Source organism: Serinus canaria, chromosome 3 (assembly GCF_022539315.1).
Source record: "Serinus canaria isolate serCan28SL12 chromosome 3, serCan2020, whole genome shotgun sequence".
Taxonomy (NCBI): domain Eukaryota; kingdom Metazoa; phylum Chordata; class Aves; order Passeriformes; family Fringillidae; genus Serinus; species Serinus canaria.
In genome coordinates, this window is record NC_066316.1 from 89,562,808 (window position 1) to 89,580,298 (window position 17,491).

Below are 17,491 nucleotides of genomic sequence, written 5' to 3' on the forward strand. Positions count from 1 at the left end.
GATATTTACAGGTGTTCTCCCAAGTATTCTGTGAATATTTCATAGTCATTCACCAAAAGTGTGAGGAAACTTAATAGTAGGCCCAAAGGATGGAATTATTACATTGACAAATAAAATACAGCTAGTCAAACATCAATTATTAAAAGACAAGCTTGCTGAAAATTCAGCCCAACACATCCCCTATTTTTCATTCTCCATCTCTATTCCCACATTTCTTGAATTTCTTTAATTCACAGATATCTATTTAATTCTCACTCCCACCATCTTGTAGGCTTTTTTTACTTCATTTTTCAAAAGTAATTACCTTTTTTCCCTTTTCTTTCATTTTTCCAATTTCAAGGAGAATTACATTAATTACTCTTTTTCCACCTTCTTTTAATAATTTTTAGGACTCCCTGCCTCTCCTGTCTTATTATCAGCTTTCTCCTCAAGTCTTGTCTAATGTGTGTATCACAACCATGCCTTTGGTGTGCAGTACTAAAAAGGTTTGTGGTGCATGCCACATTTTGCCACAGCACCAGTGAGTACAAAGAGCCCCCCAGATTCACCCCACTTCTTTCATCACCAGTACTTTTCCCTGCAGCACTGATTTTACTGACATATGCAGCAAAGAGTAAAAGGCTTTTGTTAAGTCCCATTGCTTCAGGAAACAATGAAGTGCTGAAGCTCCCCACCAAAACCAATTTAGCAACTCAAAATAGCACTTAGGCTTCTCCCAAGCTCAACTTTTCAACCCCTGCTCCTCCTCCATTCAGTGTTCATCCCTCTTCCACACCTGTGAACTCACATGTGCCAAAATATGGGGACAAAACATCCTTAGGTACCCAGGCCACCACTGCTGCTTATCCAAAGCTGTCACTGCCTTGGCTCAGCTCACCCACCTGGGTGCTCATCTCACACCCAAAGCCAGGCTGGGTTTATCACTCAGGTGCCACAGACCACATCTCCTGGCAGGCAGCAGCCATGCTCAGGAAAAGCCACATTGTGAAACCAGAGGCATTTCTGGCAGGGGAATGTTGCTGCTCAGCTGGAGGAGGACAGGCAGGGATGACACACCACAGCAACAGGCCAAAAATGTGAAACTGGGAGGTGATAACATAATAAAACAAATTTGAAAAGTAACTGGTTGGTGCAAATAAACTTCACTGAGATATAGTTCATTAACCTGTGTCTATTTTAAAAGTGTCTTTCAATTTCTTTGTGGGTTAATAGTCCCAAACAGCTCAAGTCCTTGCCATTCCACATAATATCCAGCCAGTCACTTCAGTGAAATTCTAAATAACAGATTTCAGCACACAGCTAATACACATAAATGTACTTTCTGATTATTTTTCTGTCAGATATGTTCATTCCTTTGAAATGAAAGTAACAGCATAGAAAACATTTTAAACTAATTATATAATTATGGTTTTAAACCTTCATTAAAACTGCTTTAAATCGTGCCTCATTTTCCAGCACAAAAACATTGTAAATTATGGAAATAACTTTCTGTTCATGAAATCTACATATTTTTAATTACACACATTTAATTAGAGAACTATTTGTTGAATTCAAGAATAGAACAGTTTGGGATGTTCATTTATGCATCAGATGGGAAAAAATTAGCTGGTCATAGTCTTCTGAAGATTGCTTCAAGATCCCTTGAATTCATGCCCTTTCTACATATTCAATAGCAAACATCTTCACTTGAAAGGCATTTACAGAGAGCTCATAAGAAGAATTTAGTATACAATAGCATGTGCAGTGGGCTCTGCAGATAAGTAGTCATTGGCAACTCCTATCCTTGAGCTAAAAGGCCCTGATGTAGAGGATTCATGGCTGAAATTGCAACATACATCAGAAAATCACAATGTTAATAATGCTAATGATGATGAAAATATTATTAATATTTATGCAATGATTTTGATTCTCCACTGGTTTCCAAAACAATCATTTGGAATTCAAATATTATCTGATTCCTTTTATGTTCACTAAACTGGAGCACTAAAATCCTCTCACAATTTCCTCCAGCTCCCAGATAAAAAAAAGAATATTTGGCTAGGATACTTCCCATAATGGCCTGATTCTCTCAGAAGCAGTCACAGTCACACTCTGAAAAAGTTCTGGTCCCTTCTTTTGGGAGGAAAAGCTGGTGCACTGAACTCAGAAACATCCAATAATGCTAAAAATACCTTTGCACTCTGCTTGAAAAGTGAAAGCTGGTTTTACAAAGCAGCTTATCAACTCCTTTCACACTTTATGCTGCAAATTCTGTCCCACACCTGCAAATACAAAAACAGTGCTCTTCATTGTTGGCATCTGATCTACTGTAGGGCAGTGTTTCAGCCATGCCACACAGACCATCATTTTACATAAAATACAGTCTATTTGCAAGACATACACATGTAAGTGACAACAGATTTACTGGAAAATCATCATCTGCTCACTCACACATTGATTGAAAGTGGCCATCTGCATTGATATAAATAAATTTATTTTCTATATAATAAATTTTATATCCATGACAAGCCTTCTAAACCATTTATACATGAGGAAAAGATGAGAAATTCTTGGACCACACATGCTAGCTGCTGGATATCCATTTAGAATTGTACCCTCTCACAGACATCAAAAAGAGGGTAGCTACAAATAAGACAATCTCTGCACTTACAAAGGAAGACAAACAACTGTCAAACCAAATCACTGCCATCCTGAGACAGCCCAGTGAGATAAGTACTGTAACTATTTATGTTTTATACAAAAGCCATTATTTCAAATATAATTCTATTCTTGGAACAAATTGTTCTTGTTTAAGAAATCTGAAAGAAGGCAACTATCTCCTGCATTAATGAAGAAACACCTAAACCTGTAAGGTCTTGCATGAGAAATAGTAATAAAAACAGAACAAAAGAACATTAATTAGAAAATATGAATATACCATTTCATAGACAAATAATTTTTTACAGGAAGTCTACAACACACAGCAAATATAACAGCATATAAGTACTTTTGTTCTTATTAGAGTTTCCTATCAAGAAGCTCCAACATAGGAACAGCAAAGAGATTCCTTCAGAATACTGGGGTCAACATTTCAAATAAGATTTGAATTTTGAGGAATATGTAATATTGCTACACCAGAGGATATTCTGAAAATCAGCATGTGTCAAAGCACATCCTATTTCTGCAAATCCCAATCTCACACCCCTCCCAAGACATGCACTGCCCAGAGGGTCATGAAAATTACTTCCATACTTTTACATGACACTCATATCTGCAGTACTTGAGCACTTCATAGAGGCAGTGCTCCTAGAAGTCATGCAGTCTGACCATTTATTCTTCTTAAAAATGACTAATATCTACAAATTTAGCTGATTTTAAGAAACTGGTTTAACTTGTCCCTAGTAATTTGGAGAGTGTTACCCACACACTTGCTGCCAGGGGGTAATTTCTGAGAGCACTTTGCAGAATCATTTTCTGGACACATCCCTTTGATTGGCATTATGTGGAAGAGTGAAAATTACAACTTTCCCTTTCTTTGGACATCTCAATCATTTGACTTAGATTTTCTACATATGTCAAAAGCACATTCTGAAAAAATGAAAAAAAATTTCAATTGAAAACAGAATGATGAAATAGTAGGTTTTATTTTACTGCATTTTACTTACTATACCACTGTGGGTAACTACTCTCTTTCAGATCCCATTGTATCCTGATGTAGCTGGTCCTGGTGATTCCTAAGCACAATCACCATTGGAGAACAAAGAAACAGCCTGTGATCCTGTTACTGACACTTTTATCATAACACTTATGAATAAAACAAAGCAAATACAACCAAGTGAAAATTAAATTTGCTCTGATAATCCTATTTCCCAAACTTTAAAGTGCACTGGAGCCTCTGAAAACCCCAGGCAATCCATCACACGATGCAGCTCTGTGTCACCACAAGTCATTGGCAAGGTTGGAGCTGCACAGCCCTGACTTCTAACACTTAGAAACTGGGAAGGAGCTGAAAATCATTACATGAATCATTTATCATTATAATTCTTCAGCACATACACTTTATTTCTCAGAAAAAGACACAGTAAACTAGAATATATTACTATTAAGAATAAAATGAAATTTTAAAAAAGAAAATCTTTCTTGTTAGATTTAGCCACTTCTCTCCCAATAAAAAACACTGACATTTTCTTTGGATTTTTTTAATATGCATATATCAGTGTCAATTCACCTAAAAGGTTGTTAATAAGATTGCTATAAGGAAAGCTGATGTATTTTTAACTGAGTTCTGTTCCATCACATTAGTGAAAACATGATCTATTAAAGAAAAGCAGTGGGAAAGACAAATCATGTCCTTTCCTTTGCTGGAACTTCAAATACAGAGACTTTGCATTTTGCTTTTGTTGCTCAGACTGAAAGAACTGAGTTTAGGCTCAGGAGCTTTGCTAAGAGTTACTCTTTGTCTGATTATCATTTAACTCAGTTGATATTTTGGGTTTGATCTGGATGTATTTTAAGGTGTATTTACTAAAAAAGTATATTAAGCCATTTGATTCTTGCTTGAGGCTGAAAAATCTAATGATGTTTTTCAAACATTCCTTTCATCATCACCAACAGGTGTATTTTCAAGGAGTAAAATGGTGATAAATGTACTGTCAGTAACATTTTATGAGATGCATGGAGTTTCTATAAAAACAATTTTAAATCTGTTCAACAGGGGAAAACTTTTGATGGCCGTTCCCTGAATCTTCAGTTTTAAATGTTTAAAGCAAACCCATTGGCTCATTTCACATAATTTAAAAACATTACATTTATAAAACACTATAAGTTTCCCATGTTTAGTTTCCAAATGTTTTTCAAGAACAAGAAGCATGGTACAGCAAAGAGAGAATGGCAGTGATTCACTTCCTGTCTCATAGAGAAAAATGTGAAATTGCTTTGGGGATTTCTGTCAGCTCTGGGGTATGAATACATTCATTTGTGTACAATTCAAGATAGGAAAAGCTTCAACCTTCTACTTTTGAGAATCCCAAACAAATTAAAAGTGGTTGAGCAAAATTAATTTTTCACCCATGTTCAGCAAATTTGCTTTTGTTCTTTTTCCTCAAGAATGAATCTTTGTGTCCAGGAAGGTACCAATATAGTAAAATTTCCATCAGAAATTATTTTGCAGTATGTACTACAGGTGACCATCAGTTCTTTCAAAAAAGGTAGCAGTTAACTCTCAAAAATGAAGTATTAAAGGCAGAAAAGTTTCCTGCATGACCTCCATGTTCAATCAAGAGCTGAAGCTCTGCTCCCTTGACACCGAGAACTTGGGGGTTAGGATAGTGCTTCCCTCTAAAGGAGAAGCAACAGGAAGGAAAGGTTTTGGGTGATCCCAGAAACTAAGGACCACCAGGCACTGCTCCATTTTCCATCCTGTTAGGAAGGGGCAGGTACCCACCAGTGCCTCATCATCGGTCTGGGGCACAAACTCACTCCACACACAGTTTGTGTTTCTTCAGCCTGCCTTTGCTTACCTCAGAGCAGCAGACCACCTGCTTACAAAGTGAAATATAGGCTGCCCTACTGCAGCTTCTCCTCATCCAGTGGAATCCTCTTCTCAAGGAGAGAAAAGCAACCATCACTTGAGGGAGGCTCGATGCCTCACTTAATGTGACTGGAGAAGAGGCTATACTGAGGTAGGGCAGCACTTTCCTGGGATAAACATCCTTGTCCTGGTTTCTGAGGATAAGCAAAGTGCCAGAATCAGGTCTAGAATCAGGAATGGGCTGCCAACAAAAGGCCAACCCAGCAGAGGGGGATCAAGACCACCAAAGACCCCCAACGTCCTCCAACCTGTTTCCAGAAGGATCCAGAAGAATGAACTGCACATGACAACTAATTTGCACTGAAAGGGAGACACTTAGCTCCAGAGCAGGCAAAAATTATCAATAAAAATGTAACTCCACAAAACCTGGGCACACATATGACCCAGGACCCTGGGCACCCCATCAGCAGGATTGATGCTGGAGCCAGGACTGGTGGTCTTTTTTCTTTCCTTCCTTCTCCCTCTCTTTATTCTCTCCCTCCTCTTTCCCCCCACTCCTTACTCAAAATCCACTGCAGTGTGTTTATATCATAAGGGACTAACACTCTGGTTGCCCTGCCATAATAAAACTTTGCAAATTTTTGTGAACCCTCTGACTTTTGTCGTTCCTTTTTGACTACAGGCATCTGTGAATCTTGGGTGCCTCCTCCCCTTATGGAGGAATGTGGGACACCACACACACGTTGTCCTCCAAGCCCAGCTTCATTAACATCTGTCTTCTTTATCCCTTTCATTTACCACTCCTCTCTTTTTATTCTGTGCATTGTCAAGTAGTTTGTCCTGGTTTCAGCTGGGATACAGGTCTTAGTAAGACACTGATGTTTCAGTTTTTCCTAACTAGTGTTTACTCTAAATCAAGGACTTTCCAGTTTCCCTTGCTTGCCAGGGAGCAGGCACACAAGAGCTGACCTGATCCAGCCAAAGCTAGGAGCCATATCATGGAACACCATGCCCAGTACATGAACTGGGAGGAGCTGGTCAGGAGGAGCTGATTGCTGTTCAGGTGCAGGCTGGGCATTGGTCAGCAGGTGATGAGCAATTGTATTGTGCATCACGTGTCTTTGTTAGCTTTTATTCCTTTGACTGTTTCATTATAATTGCCATTATTGTTTGCTTCAATTACTAAACTTGTTAAACAGATAAACTTATTAAATAGATAAAAATTGGTTTTATCTCAACCCACTAGTTTTTTGGGGTTTTTTATCCTCCTCCACACCTCTTCTCCTTCCTGGGAAAGGGGAAGGAGGGTGCAACTGTGTGGCACTTAATTGCTGTCTGGGGTTAAACCACAAAGTTCTCTATTTTCAGGAATTCATACAAAAGCAAAAGATTTAATGCTGCCACTCTATTATTGAGTGCTTTCAGAATTCAAAGAACAGTGAATTGAAAACATTAGGCTTAAAATGTTGGAATGAGGATGCCTTAATGATAAGTACAGTCTCATTGTGTATCCATACTAAATGTGTTAAAGGAGATTTCCAGATGGGAAAAGCTATAAGCATGTTTCATGACAAATGCTGTAGTGTAACTTCAAAATTAAATCAAAGAAATGCTTGGAAGGAACCTCCAAAAATCATCCACTCCAGCATATGGATTCAGACTGCTGCCAAAGCAAGGCTATGGTTTCATGTGGCTAAGTCCTGAAAACTTCCCAGAGTGGATAGTCCACAAATTCCCTGGTTGTTCCAGTGCTGCACTTTACTTCTAATGAAGGAGCTTTTCCTAGAATTCATTCTGAATGTCAGTGTGAGCAGCAGCTGTGAACTCTTCACAAGTATCACCCATAACTCAGAGATTCGCGAGGAATATCTTTGGAAAAAATTGTTTTGTTCTAAATACCAGTCTCCATGGCCAAACTTATTTCTGAAAATGATCTCTCATTCATTATAACTCTCAGGTTATACCTGAGCATCACTCAGGGAAGCCTCAAACCAATACCACAGAAAAAATTTCCATTTAACTAATTTCTAGAGAGTTTCATGCCTAGAACTATCTCCCTGCTTCAATTAATCAACACAGGCTGTCTCTCCATACTAACACTTTTTCTTGATGCCTCACCCAAAATTCAATCACTTGAATTGCCCTGTGTAGCTTTGTGATGCAATTGATGCAACTGTTACAGGGGCACAGGGGTTCTTGTCTTTCCTCACCCCAAAACATTAAAGCAGGCAATTGCTACTTGTTCATGAAAAGGCTCTTTTACCACAACACTCAAGACCCTGCAGGAATCTGCTGCATTCCTCTTCTGAACCCCTGTGGGATATTGCATGGTATCGTTTCTCTTAACCTCCAACCAAAAATGCACTGATGACACCTCTCCAAGACAGCTCTTTTCCCACTGATACAACCAAAGCCTGCCTCAAATGTTCCAGCAGTGCCTCTGTAAGACTGGTGTCAGCCCAAAGAGAAGGCAGCTCTTGCTTCATGGCATTTGTGTTCCGTGACAGGATTAGAAAGAAGGGCAGACCAAGATTCAGTGCTTCCCACTTTCTTTTGTCCTGTTTAATGTCACATCAACAGTGCTAAAAATATGTTGCTACGTGCAGGCTCCAATTTATTCCCTCCTCCTCCTCCTTCTGGGTGATTGCTTGCTGAAGTAATCCATGCCTCCACAGAGGCAGGAATGCAGCTCTAGGTATGCAGGAGGAAATGCTGGTCCTCTGGCTGGAGCTCTGCCTTGGTCACTGTCCTACACCTGTACAGCAAGATGCAATTGTCACCATGTTAGGATCTTATTGCTGTAGCAACTGCAAAGCCTCAGTCCTGATCTACAAAGCTCTGGGTAATTTGTAAGTTCCTCTTCTGAAGCAACCCTTTTTGCCAAAGCTGCTGTAATTTGGGACAAAGCAGCACAAAACGCCTGAAGTGGGTCAACTCACCCACCTGAATCCAGCTACAAGACAAAATCTCCCAGAGGAGGTCACACACACCCTCCACAGCAAGAACTAAAACCTTCCTCTTAGATAAATAGGAATAATTTAAATATCACCAAATATAAATCCTTCTCTGACTTTTGTGTTTATTTATTTTTATGTCAAGAAATGAGCACGATACTCAAACTTCAGCACTGAATTATCAAACTATCCTTTGCTCCTCAGCCACGGAGATTTCTGCTGTGCCAAAGCAGATCCCCTTGTCCAGGCGTTTGAGCCCCTGTCTGTGCACAAACACTGGTTCTTCCCTCAGCTCCACCTCCTTCCTTGTGGTCCCAGCCCACCTTGGGCCACAGCACACCTGCCTGCTGCACACCCAGGGAGCCTGGCAGAGACTGGCCATGGCAAGGAAGAGAGCCCAGCAGCCCAGGAGGAGTGCTGCCATCCCTGGCCCCAGGAGGAGTGCTGTGCTGCCATCCCTGACCCCAGGAGGAGTGCTGTGCTGCCATCCCTGACCCCAGGAGGAGTGCTGTGCTGCCATCCCTGATCCCAGGAGGAGTGCTGTGCTGCCACCCCTGACCCCAGGAGGAGTGCTGTGCTGCCATCCCTGATCCCAGGAGGAGTGCTGTGCTGCCACCCCTGGCCCCAGGAGGAGTGCTGTGCTGCCATCCCTGATCCCAGGAGGAGTGCTGTGCTGCCATCCCTGACCCCATCCCTACGGCACAAGAGCGAGGCTGACCTGGCAGAAGGATTTCCATGGGGCACGGCTGTACCCAGCGCTTCCTGCCCTGCCCATTCCCACCAGCCTCCACCCAGCTCCCTTATCTGTCCCTTTTCAAACTGCCCTTCCCATCTCATACTCGCTTCTCACCTGGTTTACACATCGTTAAATCAACAACATAACCTGCAAGCAGGAGCTGCCATCACCTCATTAGTCACCCTCCTCATTCTGTCTGGGCTCCCTTAGGTGGCAAACTTCAGGAAACAGGCTGCCTTCTTCAAGGAATCTTTACTTCCCACACTTGCCATGGAGAAGGCCTGATATTGTCAGGACTCCTGATGTTGCTATCAGAGAATGGAGATTGACCATTGTTTCATTGATCCAAATTGCCTTGCTCTGTAAAGCTGTATGCACACATCCTGTTTGTGAAAAGCAAATGCTAATTCTCTGAATGAAGTCCTGCAACTCTGTCATTCAAAACCTAACCTTTTAAGGAGTGCATGGCATCCTTTCTGATTCATATATCCATTTGGTTGATCTATTTCCACTACAGAACTGTTCTTTACTGCTAGTCCATGCAAGAAGAAAGTAAAGAAAAAGTCTCATAATGCAAACTAAAGTACAAAGATTAAATGTTCCCCATTAAACATACCAATGTAAACATTATTTTAAATGCAATAGTGCTGTTTTTCATGAGAAGAGAAGACATCAAATAGGAAAGAGGCAAGTGTGAAATAGAATTATAATAAATTCAAACAAGGCAACATGCATTAAGGGATGAGGACTTCAGAATGAAAACAGACTATTTTGAGGTGAGCTGTTGTTTCAGTAGGGGAACTTTGGAATTACTGGGTCCTTCTGAGCTATCAAAGCTCTGAAAAGGGCAAGTATGTTCATCTGCTTAGTCCAATCCCTTTTATAGTGAGTCATTCTCTTTTCCCTTCACAAAATGGGCCCTCCATTATCTTCCATTCTCACAGTCAGCTCCACACAAAGACTCTCTTCAGACTCTCTTCTCTCGACTGGCTGCCCAGTCTTCCTCCAGGAAGCAAGGATAAGAATTCTTATTATGTGAAATATTACGTGAAATAGCCTGAAGTGGTAGAGAATTTTATAGTATTTATCTCATGCACAGTAAGCAGTGAATGTAAAGGTACAATACCACTTCATAAAACTGTCTGTGCTGCTGTCTTCTGTGTTAAACTCTGAGCATGAACTGCTCTCTGTTTGATCGACGTGCTACAATCGGAGCATTTTCAGGAAGACATAGACCTTGTTCTTTTGAAAATAGCTAGAAAATATCAGTAACAAGGCCTACAAATCCAAGATTGGTCTTACACACACAAATACATATAGCTCATAGAACGACAACATTACAGAAATAAGAGATGTGGTGGGATAGCTCACATGGCTGTAGTGCTGCAAGGGACACAGGCTCTACAGAAAGGCAGGGAAAAGAACAGTCTCTGTGTGAAGCAGCAGCTAAAATGTGGAGAACATTTGTACAGGTTGAAGAGCAGGGCTGGGTGAGTGCATGTGGGTCAGGATCAGGGGAGAGTTCAGTGAGGATGACATCGCAGTGGGACTGGGCTACAGACAGCCTGGAAGGGGTGAGGAAGCAGAGAGTGCTCCTCACAACAATTTCTTTCAACAACTCAAGGAAGTATCTGGACTGCACACCCTGTTTGTTTGGGTTTTTTCACATGAGACATGCTTTTGTGACACCTGCAGAGAACAAAATGGCACAGCACAAGCAATGCAGACAATTTCTGCAGGGTGTCGAGGACTGCTTCTTGATGTGGGCACAGGGTGGGCCAAGCAGTGTCACACCCAGCTGGATCTGTCATTCATAAACAAGGAAGAAGTGGCTGTGGATGTGTGCACTCAGTGGCAGGCTTGGCTGTAGTGACTGTGAAATAGTGAGGCTAAGACCCTGTGGGGAATTGAGGAAGACAAGTACCAAAACACACATCCTGGGCTTTAGGAAAACAGACTTCAGCCTATCCAGGAGCTGGTAAGTGGGATACTGTAGAAGGCAGCTTGGAAACAGGGAATTTGGGAAAGCTGTCATGTCCTTGAAAACAACCTCTTACACATGCAAGGCTGTTCATGATTCAGGAATACCAGCAGACTTGCCAGGACACCAGGGTGGCAAAACAGCGAGTTTGTGACTGAGGTGAAGTGCAAAAAGGCAGCACAGGAGGTGGAAGCAGAGTATGAAACAGTGTATGCATTTGCTGTACTGAAGTTAAATATGTGAACAGACATCCACAGCAGCATGTACAAACAGCATCTGTAACTCAGACTGACACTGCTCCCTTGCAGTCAGTTGACCAGCATGTAACAAAGAGTAAAAGGCAGAATCAATAAAAATCCAGGCAATACAAAACTAGGGAAGAAATGTGGGGGCAAAGGGAAATCAATCTAGCAAACAGAAAGAAAGGCATTAAGACTAAACAGGCAGAGACAGCTGAGGTGGGATGCAGAGGAAGCTGGGGCTCAGCTGGAAGGGGACAGGGAAGGGGCTGGGAGGACAGAGCAGGGGTATTCCTCCACTGTCAGCAGAGTGCTGTGAAGCCTCCTGAGCCAAGGCTTCTCAATCCCCTTGCTGAGCACCCACAGGAATGTGCCCTGCCACTGCTCAGGGACACTCTCCAGTGTTGGGAGGATTTAGTTTTGAAGCTACTGAACAGTGTGTGTGACCTGACATGGGTGTTAGCATGGCTCCCAGCAGTGCAGTCCCTGTTTGCTCCAGTTTGCTCTTCTTAAAATTAGTAAATGATGCACACAAAGAAGGTCAACAGCAGATCATTAGTGTTCCAAATGAAGCACTCTGCATTCTGGAAAAGCCTTACTTAAGGTTGGCTGCTCAATTCTTTGTGCATGAGGATATGGTCTGCAATTAGATAACCATACAGGCTGATTAAATTGCTATGCATTTTCCCTTTGCATGAGCTAGAACAAAATGTCAAAGGTTTCCTTCGAAACCTTCCTTAAAGATCAAGTGGATTTTATAGTTGTTTTTAGTTTTGAAGTTTTCCTTATATTTTATGTATCAATCACAAATTGAAAATAAGGTCACTGTCTAAAGAATTAATTCATTATTAATGAGAAAATATACAATTAAAACAATAAATAATATTCCCATTAGAACTTGAGCAATGAAGCTTTAGCAATGCTCTTTCAGATATTACTCTTTAGATAAATACTGGGGTTTTTTTTAAGAAAAGGTACTATAAGACCAGGTCATTACTTTCAGTTTCGGTGTTTTCCTTATTTCCTGCCCAATGCACCTTGCCTTGGTGAAGGGGTATTGAAAACTGTGAACCAACACACAAGCTTGCCAAAACTAATCTAACTGAGGCTGGTAGAGGCCAACATTTGATCAAACAGGAGTAAATGTTGGCCCACTACGAAACCAAATCAATGCAATACCACCATTCGGGTGCTAAAAAATCAGTGCTAATTTGTTTCTTAGCAAGAGTGACGACCACTTTTCTTCACAGCTTTGCAAAGCCAAGAATAAACTGCCCTTTTTGTGGTATCAAGAAAAAAACTCATTAATGCAAGGCAAATTATAAATTGCATTGCAAGCCTCAGCTAATTAGGAATAAGCTGTGTTTTGACTGTTTTCACTTTCTCGTGATAATTTGTTTTTGTCACACCTTTTTTCACTAAGTTTCAGGTTCATTCCAGACACAAACAATTTCTTCTGCCAGTTACTGATCTAAAGTTATGGAACATAATGTGCAAAGACATAGTCCCTTAAGAAAAATACAAGAAAACCACCCATATTAGCTATCAGTTTGGGTTATGATAACTAAGTTTAACCAGATTTCAGTTTTGGCATTTCACATGCACACAAAAATGAATTCACAAATTTCCATAATTTCCACAGAAATGCGCTGTCATAATTAATTTAATATACATGAATGAAGTTTTAATCTTCAAGGTCAGTGGTTAAAGGAAAACAGGAAATACCCCTGCCTGTAAAGTACAATGGATTATTTCTTTTCCTGCTTATAATTACATTTTTAAAAATTTAAAATATCAGCATTTCTCAACATATCTTACCATTTTCTTTTCCTCTAAAGCTTCTCTTCCTGAGGCTTTGCTTTCATGGTTTCCTAACTCCATTTCCCAGAGGAATAAAAATCACCTAATATCCTGAGCAGAAGTGCTTGAACCTGACTGCATGTTAGATATCCCTGCACTTTTGGAGTCGGGACAGAAAAGTATCAGGAGCACTGTGGTGATTTCTGGTCAGCGTGTGTTTCCATTTATAGCCATTGAAAATCCACAAATAGAAGTGTGAAGAGAGGGCAGACAGCTGCCTCTGATAACAATAAACATCGAGTTGGTATCACAGCAGATTGTTCAGGATGGATTTTGGTTACCAGCCCCATTCACTCTCTCCATTTTTCCCTCTATCCCAAAAGCTCATACCAAAAAAAGCCCATGAAAATTAATAGCTATATGTCTCAGCAGCACAAACTTGAGTTCACAGAGATTATTAAACAAGCAAGATAATGAATATAATTCATATGTGCTATGCCAAGACAAAAGTACAGAAAAGCACTTTAAAACAGTGTTTTACCAAAACTATTGATCTTTCCCTGTTGAGTGTTTGGGACTGAGCTATCCCCACATCCCCTCAAGCAGAGAGTACTCTCCTATCCTATAATGAGAATGACACCTTGCACTTTTGAAATGCAGGAGGAATTGCTGAACTTCCAGCAGGCACTATGAGGAAATGACCAGTGAACAACTAACGTGAAGCAGACAGCCACACGAGGGTGGCTGTGGAGTTTTAGCTGAGTGTTGAAGAACAACCTGGCTCTGGTTCACAGTGACAAAGTCAGGAGGCCAATATTAGAAACTGCAGGGCTGGAGGAACCTCTCAGCAGCTCTGCTGAGGATGCCAAGGTTTACAACACCCTTCTGTTGCCACATCAACTGGGATCGTGTTGTCTAAGGTGTGATTCCCACACAAGCCTGGCTCTGCATGTACCTGCAAGGGAAGGGGAAGCATGAAGACACAGACTAACACAGAAAATGTTTGTTACTGTTAAACAGGAATGTGCTCCCTGGTAATGTGAGGTTCATTAGACATCCTCTAAATCTGGCTGTTTAAGCATCTCGCTAAATCCCCAGAAAACACACATCCTTTCCACCTCTTCCTGTCAACACATTGGCAAAAGAAGACTCTCATAAAATAGACAAATAAGGAGATAGGATAAATGAATAAATGAATATTGAGCCATTTTTCATCTATAATTTTTCAAGAGCCCTAACTAGGCACACTCCTTTCTGCATGTTTCCTTAGAGATGCTATACTCACGTGATCTTTAGAGCCTTGAATAGGAAGAAAAGGTAGCCAGTCATCTCCCAACAGTCTTTATATCTTATATATGAAAAGCTGATAAAACCTTAGACTGCTCCTGTTCTGAAACATTCTTCAGAACAAACAAAAAGTTACTTCAGTGACAATAGTTTTCTTCACCCTTTACTTTACCTGTTTTTAGAAGTGTAAGACAGCCATCAGAAGAGTAAATATGGCAAGGCAAATGCAAAGAACCAGTCAAATCTGCAAGGGCTGCTGCAGCAGAGGGAATAAATATGAGCTTGATGTCATGAAGTAAAAATACACCCCACTGAGTCTCCTGGAAATGCTGGGACAAAAGGAGTGAGAGTAAGTGACATAATATCCAGAGGAAAGCTGCAGTTCTCCACTCTTCAGTGGGAAGGCAAACAGTAATAAAAAGTTCATAGCTCCATAATCTTTTTGTGAAGCTGAGACCTATCCCTGTGGCAAGGGACTTCATAATGGCTTCGCACCACTTAAAGACCTCAAAGGAGTTCTTCAGTGGGCTCCAAACAGCAGCTCACACTGTGCTGCTGCTTACATTACTGACCATTCCTGCAGGGCAGGTGAAGAAGCTAAAGCCCCTCCAATCCCCTTAATCTACATTTGCAATGAAGTCCATTTGCAATGGTTTTAATTGACAGACAAGGACAGGAGCAGCTCAGGTGGGCACACTCAGCTGCGGGGCTCGGTGCCCTGCCAGCCCTGTCCCTCTGCTAGCTGGGAGACCCTGGATGTCAGCAGGCTTCCAAACACTGGCTCCCAGGGGAGTCACTTCCTCCTTGGGATGGGGAACAGACACCCATGTTGGTAAGAGAGCAGGCTCTCAGCGGTGCAAGAAACCAGCAATGCAGGACTCAAGATGTATACAAGCAAGCAATGGCAGATTTTTATCTGGTGTTTATGTTGCATGTAACTTAGCACTCATCCTAATTACCCTAGAACTTAATATTCAAATATGTTTGTAGTCTTTACTTGCAGGGTCTAATACTGTTTTCATGTCAGCTCACCCTTTGATATAGAAAACAATCACTACAGAAAGACACAAGGAATTGATTATGGTGTGAACTGTACTCAATAATTTTAACATAAGATAGTGATGACAGTATGTAATTTCATGAGTGGGTTTCCCATTAGCATTCTTGAAACAGCATCTAAAGCATTCACTTGAGAATCTCCACTTCTCATGAATGGAAATTCATATTCTGGATGCAGCATGCAGTTGCCCATGCAACTGCAAGGCACTTGGAGCAAACTGCATTGGAGATGGGAACATGGAAAAAAGGCTATGAATTCAAGGGATTATGACACCAAACTTCATCCCATCACACTAAAATCAAGGAGCCCAGGAAACACTGGATGGAGAGCTCTTCTGTAGCCTGAATGCTATTTTATATAAGGACCCTGGAGATAGCATAGAAAATCTGACATCACCTTATTATCTACCACACTTTGCTCAGCATGGCATTTCATCACCAAACCTGAGGAAAGACCATGGTTTTATATAATTATGAGAGTAAATTTCTTTTTCCTACAGAGAAATAATCGTTATGCTACTCCAAGAACTTTCTGAGACACTGTTAGTAACTGTATATTTCCTGTTTTATTTCACAAGGGGAAACAGAGCAAACAGGTGCTAAGTAAAAAGAATGTTGTAGACATTGCCTAAATTACTGTGCTATTTCCAATTGCTTCTTTTTATTACAGTTACTCATCTCTTGACACCTGTTTCTCTTCTCAGAGCAGGAGAAGAGAAACAACAAAAGGCCAAGAGAAGAAGCTGATGGAGGAGAGGGCTGTGGGCTTTCTTGTAAGATGCTAGTGCTGAATATCCCAAATAACAGCATTGTGTAAATAAGGCACTTAAACAGATGTGTTTTCTGTGCTCATTTGATCTGCTGTTCCTGGAGAAGGAAGCAAGTGAATGCTTGTGATGCAATCATGAAGTTTGTGTGTCACTCTCAGCTGTGTTTTCACTCTCATGGCTCCTGCAATTCTTTAAATTTGCACATTTTCATTTTCAGCCTGGCTCAGCAGTTGCCCAGGGCTGCCAGCCAGTGGCTGCACCACACGTCACACATCTGCCCTTCTGCTCTCCTAAGGCTGTAGCTTTTATTTGCTCAGCATCAGACACATCATAAGAATTCAACAGAAGCACTAATTCTGATTATATTGATACTGATGTGGTCAATGAGACCATACTCAGTTGAAAACCATCTACTTAAGTCACATTTACCAGTTAAAAACCCTAAAACTAACACAGAAATTCTTTTCACAGTGATTTTTAAAGCTCTAAATGCGGAGAGCATTTCTGTCCCGCACTTCAATCGAAAAGCTGAAAGGAACAACAAGCACCAAAGTCAGCAGAGTGCCTCTGTAACATCCAGTCCAGCAGCCAGCAGAGCTTCCCAGGTTATTTCTGGTGCTCACCCTTCTCTCAGCCCCACTGTGCCCTGGCAGCAAGCATTCCCTGTGCTACCCCAGGTCACATGCACCCAAGGTCACATGCACACGCCTGGAAACGACAGGACCCAGCAGCATTTCGAGCTGCTGTTCCAGCAGGATCCCTGCAGAAATGAAGAGCATGACAGAGCTCCAGAGACAGCATATGAAGCATGCTTACCTTCCAGGCAGCCTGGAGCCAAGGGTGGGAAGCTGATCCTTAGGAGAGATGGGTCCACATTCCTGCCACAGCACCTGACAGCTGCTGCTGTCACTCCCTGGTCCGCCCCACTGGCTCTGCAAACACTCCCAGAGCAGGAGAGAGCAGGTGTGGAGAAAGGAAAACAGCACAGGCACCACAGGTCTGTGCCTTGTGTGTGAGGAAGCAGAGTCCTACATGTCATGACAGGGAGCAGAAGGCTCCTTGACAAATACTCTCCAAAGAGAGAAGTTTGCTCATGCTTGAGGATGAAAACAAGGAAGGTTATTTCAGCATTACAGTAATTTGATTCCAAGAGCTC

General features: G+C 41.4%; 1 protein-coding gene across 1 annotated transcript in view; it reads right to left on the reverse strand.

Moving 5' to 3' along the window:
* The window catches only part of MLIP (muscular LMNA interacting protein), a 101,800-nt gene extending 88,484 nt beyond the window's left edge, over window positions 1-13,316 (reverse strand). The window contains exon 1 of the mRNA XM_050973066.1: window positions 13,238-13,316. Within this exon, the coding sequence (XP_050829023.1) occupies window positions 13,238-13,300 (63 nt within the window). The 5' untranslated portion in view covers window positions 13,301-13,316. The remainder of the gene's footprint in view (window positions 1-13,237) is intronic.
* Between the last annotated feature and the right edge of the window lie 4,175 nt (window positions 13,317-17,491).